The sequence below is a fragment of the Meles meles genome, chromosome 4 (assembly GCF_922984935.1).
Source record: "Meles meles chromosome 4, mMelMel3.1 paternal haplotype, whole genome shotgun sequence".
Taxonomy (NCBI): Eukaryota; Metazoa; Chordata; class Mammalia; order Carnivora; family Mustelidae; genus Meles; species Meles meles.
The window spans coordinates 117,801,309-117,808,737 of record NC_060069.1 but is presented as its reverse complement, the minus strand read 5'-3'; the positions used below and the strand labels follow the sequence as shown (position 1 = coordinate 117,808,737).

The 7,429-nt window shown below is 38.2% G+C and overlaps 1 protein-coding gene across 1 annotated transcript; it reads left to right on the top strand.

The window, feature by feature from the left end:
* The first annotated feature begins 2,560 nt into the window (after positions 1-2,560).
* On the top strand, positions 2,561-3,484 carry LOC123940529 (olfactory receptor 5AC1-like). Its single transcript, XM_046003408.1, has one exon. The coding sequence runs from the start codon at positions 2,561-2,563 to the stop codon at positions 3,482-3,484; it is 924 nt and encodes a 307-aa protein (XP_045859364.1).
* The last annotated feature ends 3,945 nt before the right edge of the window (positions 3,485-7,429 follow it).

Sequence of the window (7,429 nt, the reverse complement as noted above, 5' to 3'; positions counted from 1 at the left end):
AATTAAATAGATAATAAACATTATGTTTATTTCCTCTGAAAACTTTTGGATATGAAGATATATATCACCATATCATGCTACATAATAAGTAGCAGAGGAGTCATGGTCACACAGGCTGTGGGTAGAAATGTATCTGAGGTAATTTAGAAGGAGAACTGAGATTCAAGGCATCTGAAATTTTGTTATATTTTTATTAACATTTTTTTGGGGGCCAGGATAATGAATTACAGAAACAATCTTTTAGTATTTTTTGTATCTTTGGAAATTAAAATTCACTCTGTCATTTAACTTACATTGGAACTCAAACCGAATGAGGAAGATTTCTGACTTAAGAATCGTAGAGTTATGGGGCTTTTTAAGGGAGTCTGTGACTTCCTCTTCAATTTGAATCTTCTTTAAGATGATACTTCGCTGGAAATATGCAAAAAAAAGAAAAAGTTCACCACAAGTATTGAGAGGCACCACCCATTGTTACAAAGGATAATCAGGTTCTTGCAGGGACTTGACAGCAGTGTGCTTGCTTGATGATTACTGCCACTGTGACCAGCCTCTCTGCTGGTGTTTCTTCATGTTTAGTATAAGTCTCAAACAAAATTTCTCTTTTCCTAGTTCAAGTGAAAAAGGAGAAGAACAGTTTTGCTCAAACTAGCTTCTCTTTTACGGGGGGGGGGGACCTCCAGGTGCCTTTTTATAGAACATACTCCAATTTTTCCATTTATTTTTATTGTTCAAGCATTGGTCTCATTAGAACTGAGTTTTTCCACAAACCCTGTCTTCCCTCAATTTTCAGTACATTTCCTACCTTTGAATTACCAAGCAGGCACGTTAGAGAAATGTTTCAGGCCAGCAGAGACTTGGAGAATAAAGTCTGCACTTCTGTACAGAATTGGTGACTAAGTATAGAAGCTAACATGTGTTGGAATGACACCAACTTGGGTAGTCTTTTCATAAAAGCCCGGGAGCTGTGAATCCAAGACTGGTAAATAGTCCCTTGAATGATTACATATTAGATCAGCTGTTTGTAAATGGGTACACCCTGCTTTAGATGGTAAGAGAGGGCATAAAACATATTTTATGTTCAGACTTGTGCATAAGTTGTCATTGATGAAATACACTGTAATAATGAGGACTGAGTTTTTTCTCTTGGGTGTCCACAGGACCCAGCCTTCTCCCTTGCTTCCCAGGCTCATAAACCTCATGGATCCATTTGTAGTTAGGGGCTATTATCTGCCTTGACTGTCTTTATGTTAGTCTTTGCTTATTACTGTGGTTCATCTTTTCTCATTTGATTTGCCTTTTAAACAGAATTTATAATTTTTACTATTTAAATTGAATCCACCTTTTCAAAACACTGGTTATTTTTTCAACTGTGGTTCCATTTGTAATGTTTCATTCACCCTGATTTTGATAGTCCCACTTGCAATCTCAAAAAGATCAGGAAAAGAAAAAGCTTTTTTAAATTAATTATTTATTTATTTGACAGAGAGAGAGATCACAAGTAGAGAGGCAGGCAGAGAGAGAGAGAGAGGGAAGCAGGCTCCCTGCTGAGCAGAGAGCCGGATGCGGGACTCCATCCCAGGACCCCGGGATCATGACCTGAGCCGAAGGCAGTGGCTTAACCCACTGAGCCACCCAGGCGCCCCAGGAAAAGAAAAAGCTTTTTAATCATTTTAGAATTTGTGCCTCTGAAATGTTAGCACACTCTCAGTTAACTGGATGGCAAATGTCTTATTTGGCCTGAAAATGACAGCCCTTAGATCCTTCCCACACCTGCAAATAAGACAGTAGTGTCTTTGTTTCTTCACTCCTCTTAAAAGAGGGGTATTTTATCATCCTTGGTTTAATGACAGAGGTCCTATGAGCTCAGAATGACAGTGCTTTAACTTAGGAGGTATTCCATAAATATTTGGTGACTAAATGAAAGATTATGTTCACATAAGAGTTTGTTGAGGATAATTAAAAAGAATTAATTAAAAATTTGGAGGAGTTTGTAGTATGTGTAATCAAAAGACTTGATTAGGAATTTGGGGTAATTTTGATGAATATATAATCAAATAATAATGATAATGGATAATAAAACAGTAATAGGATATTGATTTACTATCTTAAACCTCAACCTCTTAATGTCTTAGAAGGACTGAATGATGTATATTGCTGATATCAGAGATAGAGCCCATTTTTCACTCAATAGAAAAGAGGCAGAAGGTTTTCTGAGAAAGGGTGATGACACTTGAAACTGAACCACTGCTGCTTCTACAGATTTTCTTATAAAATGTATTTTTTTATTCTTAATTCTGGAAAACAGTTCACTGTTAATATATTCAATTTTAAATATATATGATTAAAGGCCTTCTTTTAAAAATATTTTTCAAAATTATTTTTATATGCTTCATAGTCTCAAGTGTGTTTTTAAAAGAGAGAAACCTGTACCTCCATATCTGTTGAGAAACTGACAACTGAAATAGGGAGCAGACATTACCATCCCAAGCCAGTTTTCCTGATTCTTGATTAAGTTTTTCCTTTACATGTTCTCTCCTGGTAGCGATCAGTCCGAGTGCATATGATGGAGGCAAACAAGACGCAGGTCACCGGGTTTGTTCTCACAGGACTCACAGATCTTCCAGGGCTGCAGGCCCCCCTGTTCCTGGTGTTCTTGGTCATCTACCTCACCACCATGGCGGGCAACCTTGGACTGATTTTTCTTATCTGGAAGCATCCCCATCTTCACACCCCCATGTACTTACTCCTTGGCAGTTTGGCCTTTGCAGATGCTTGTTCCTCATCCTCTGTGACTCCCAAGATGCTTGTCAACATCTTAGACCAAAGTCAAATGATATCCCTCTTTGAGTGCATCGCCCAATTTTATATTTTTGCTTCCAGTGCCACCACAGAATGTTTCCTCCTGGTAGTGATGGCCTATGACCGCTACGTAGCCATATGCAACCCCTTACTTTATCCAGTGGTGATGTCCAACAGGCTCTGTACTTGGTTGATAAGTTTGTCTTATGTAATTGGTTTTCTGCATCCCACAATTCATGTAGGGTTATTATTTAGATTAACTTTCTGCAGGTCCAATATAATACCTCATTTCTACTGTGAAATTTTGCCACTATATACAATTTCTTGCACTGACCCATCTATTAATGCATTAGTACTTTTTATTTTTGCTGCTTTTATACAAGGTTTTACTTTCATGACCATCATAGTGTCTTATACCCATGTCCTCTTTGCAGTCCTGACAAAGAAGTCCGAAAAGGGCAAGAGTAAAACCTTCTCCACATGCAGCGCCCACCTGCTCTCTGTTTCCTTGTTCTATGGCACTCTCTTCTTCATGTATGTGCGTCCTGGGTCCGGCCCAGATCAATATCAGGATAAAATGTATTCACTGTTCTACACGATTATCATCCCTCTGCTCAACCCCTTTATTTATAGCCTAAGAAATAAGGAAGTTTTAGGGGCACTAAGAAAAATTATAAAGAAATAAATATTTCTCGGGAAAACTTTCATTATTCCTTAGATTTTATTCTGTTTAAATAAAACATGTTTCCCTGGGTTTAGCACATAGTAGGGCCTTAATATGTACTTGTTAAGTTAATGAATAAAAAATTCAGAGTAGATAGACTTGCTTTCATCCTAAGTTCTTGTGATCATCAAAATAATTAATGAGCATTTTAAGGATGGACTCCACTTACCTTGTGTTGTTTTAAGTCCATTCTCAAGGATGAAATTAGAATGAAATTTTCAAATTGATATATTTTTGTAACTTTAATGAGCTTTGTGTTTCCAGATACCCACACTTTTTAGAAGAAATATTTTATTTATATATTTTTATTTGAGAGAGAGTGAGAGAGAAAGCATAAGCAGAAGGAGGGGCAGAGGAAGAGGAAGAAGACTCTCCACTGAGCAGGGAACCCAAAGTGGGGCTCAATCCTAGGGTCCTGGATCATGACCTGTACCGAAAGCAGAAGGTCAGATGACTGAGCCACCCACTCACCCCTCCAGATAAACACACTTTAAAACCCTTTTGCACTTATGTTTTTTTAAGGGAAGGCTCAATCTCTGTAAACCTTCTTTTTAAAAGGTTGTCACGCCTGTTAAATAATTCTTGAGAAAGGAATTTTTCAAAACTTTCTCTTGAGGTTTTATAATTATCCAAAAAATATGTACATTGAAGTAATATTGTTAGACTGATTGTGACAATATATAACCTCATGAGGCATTCTCTTCAAGGTTTAAAAGTAATTTCGAAAATTATATTTGCGTTGCAATCATTGAAAGGTATAAAAAATTAACAATTACATATATAAGAGAAAGTAGTTTTCCTGCAGTGCAATGAAAAGTTCTGAGTTCTTTAAAAACTTCTACTTTTTAATTTATAAGCAATCTTCCTAAACATCTTGTGTCTGACCCACATATACAAATTGAATTTTTTTTTCTCTTGGAATGGACATCTACCCATGTAGATATGCTTGGTAAATTTGTAATTATGCAACTTAACCGATTTTTTTTCTTTATAGAAACTATATATGTGTTCTGTCTGGCCCTTTTGCATTTTTTGAGCTCCTGACTTTACTATATATGGCTCTGTGAATATTTTAGTCAAAAATAAAGGAAAAATAGGTAGCTGGATCCATAGTATGTTTGATGGAGCCATTTCTCATAACCTTTAGATGTCTCTTATAGGCCATAGGAGGGAAAAGGAGCATATAAACCATGGGTAGTGAACTTGGTGCGCTGTAGGAAAAAAAAAAAAAGAAAGAAAAAGAAAAGAACAAAGTATTTATGTATACACGGCCATTCCTCTAACACCTAGCCTATTATTTTGATCTGAGGATAGGAACAATTTGCTGAGTCATGAAATGGCAAAGCCTGAGGTGGGGCCTACTGGCTTCAGCACTGTGCTTGGGGCTGTTTCCTCAGACCCCTGCTCCTCTTGCTGCATCTGGCTCTGTTTCTACTGTGTGGGCTCGTTGGAAGCAGGTTACTCCCTGTGGGTGAAGAATCTCTGTGGAAGTTCTTACCTCCACTTCTCCACAGTCAAGGCCAGTGGCAAAACTCTTTTTTTTTTTTTAAAGTTTTTATTTATTTACTTGACAGACAGAGATCACAAGTAGACAGAGAGGCAGGCAGAGAGAGAGAGGGGGAAGGAGGCTCCCTGCTGAGCAGAGAGCCCGATGGGGGTCTCGATCCCAGGACCCTGGAATCATGACCTGAGCCAAAGGCAGAGGCATTAACCCACTGAGCCACCCAGGTGCCCCAAAACTCTCTCTTTTTTTCCCCCTTATGTGCCATGCAGCCTGTTTTGGGTATTGGCTGCATACAATTGCTATCTGTCAATATATAGATGTTCTCTGTCTTCTTTACACCTTTATTATTTCAGGCAGCATAGTGCCAGAGTCCGTGCTTTTAACCACTACCCTATGGTGCTTCTATTAGATCATAACGTCTTATGTGAAACCCAACATTGGCTGAAGAGGCACTTGGAAGGAGATGGTACTGGCCAAATCCAGATGTCCTTTTGCTCCACCAGTGTGCGCTGTGGGTAAGAGAATGGAAGTAAGCCTCTAGATGTGTTTCCTGGCTTCTTCTTTTCCTCTAAAGCTCTGGTCATGGTGCTAGGCTTTTATAGGGTACTGTGAGTTCTTTGCAGAAACTTTTATTTTTCATGGTTTTATATTTTATGCAAAAGATGGTTTGGAATCCAACTACTAGCTGCATAATCCATGAGAATGACAGCGTTTCAGGTGTTTCTTGGGTTTATGACATATTGTAAAACTGAATACATCACACCCTATTGATAACAAGTAGCAGAATTAGTGACTAAATGTCACCAATCAAGTCTTGCATATCTTCTTCCTCATCCTGATGGTATGGATCCATGGTTCTCACTCTTGGTTCCCACCCCAAACCAAACAAACTAGGATCTTTAAGAAGTGGGTAGTTTTCTAAACCACTCTGAGTGATTCTAATATTCAGCCAGGGTTGACAGTCACTAGGGAAAATCCTCATGTGAAACTTGGCAAGCTTCCAATGAAGATTAGGTGATAATTGAGTATAGAAACTCCCCTGTATGACTATTACAATGACTGTTTCGCCAAATGGCTACTTTATCATAGTTTATGCAATTTTTGATCACATTTTTATCTTTATTCCCCCCATTTTGATGGAACAAAGGGAATAATGATGCATAAATGATATGTTTATTGCATCAGTGTAGTTTATTTATTTATTTATTTGACGGATGGAGATCACAAGTAGGCAGAGAAGCAGGCAGAGAGAGAGGAGGAAGCAGGCTCCCTGCTGAACAGACAGCCCGATGTGGGTCTTGATCCCAGGACCCTGGGATCATGACCTGAGCCAAAGGCAGAGGCCTCAACCCACTGAGCCACCCAGGTGCCCCAACAGTGTGCTTTTTATTTTTTTTATTTTTTTATTTTTATTTTTTTAAAGATTTTATTTATTTATTTGACAGAGAGAGATCACAAGTAGATAGAGAGGCAGGCGGGGGGGGGGGGGAAGCAGGCTCCCTGCTGAGCAGAGAGCCCGATGCAGGACTCGATCTCAGGACCCTGAGATCATGACCTGAGCCGAAGGCAGCGGCTTAACCCACTGAGCCACCCAGGCGCCCCAACAGTGTGCTTTTTAAAATTTAAGGCAGTGTACTTGTGATCTCTCTCTCTCCCTCTGTCAAAATAAATAAATAAAAAAAATTAAAAAAAAATTTAAGGCAGTGATTCTCAATCCTTCCTGAAATCATCTAAGGTCCTTAGAAATTAAAATTCTCTGATCCAATCTCAGACCAGTTAATTCAGTTATTATGGAAATGTGACCCACCTATTTGTCGACCTTTATCCCTCCAGGTGATAAAAGTATAGCCCAGGTTGAAAACTACTGGCATAAGGGAAAAATAGAATCTTCGTATGGGTCTTGATTCTTCAATTGGTTTTGGAAGTCTGACACAATTATCTACAGGATAGTGAACAGTGATCTGCAGTTTGTTGTCTGAAAACAAATTCATTCATAAAAAAGTTAGTTGTAGATAGCACTAATTTCTTTTGAATTCCTACCAGATAATCAGTTTGGGGAGATAGGCTATGCATAGCCAGACAGCTCATAAAAAGTTACTTGCAAAAAAAAAAAAAAGTTACTTGCAATTCCTTCCTAACAAATGTTTCTCCTGCATTATTAGAGTTTCATATTTCAGCAGGTATTTTATTTATATTGGACAGTTCTCCATTCTTGTCCATACTGTCATATAGTATAATCAACCTACTGAATGTTAGTGGAGCTATTACAAAGTATCTACATACTTTATTTGGTTGGAGAGTATAGCCTCTATATAACATTCATAACTGGTTTAGTGAAGCAGAAGAAGAGCCAATGATGTGAAGATTTTTCACTTGAGGTTTTCATTCTTAAACTTTTGTGT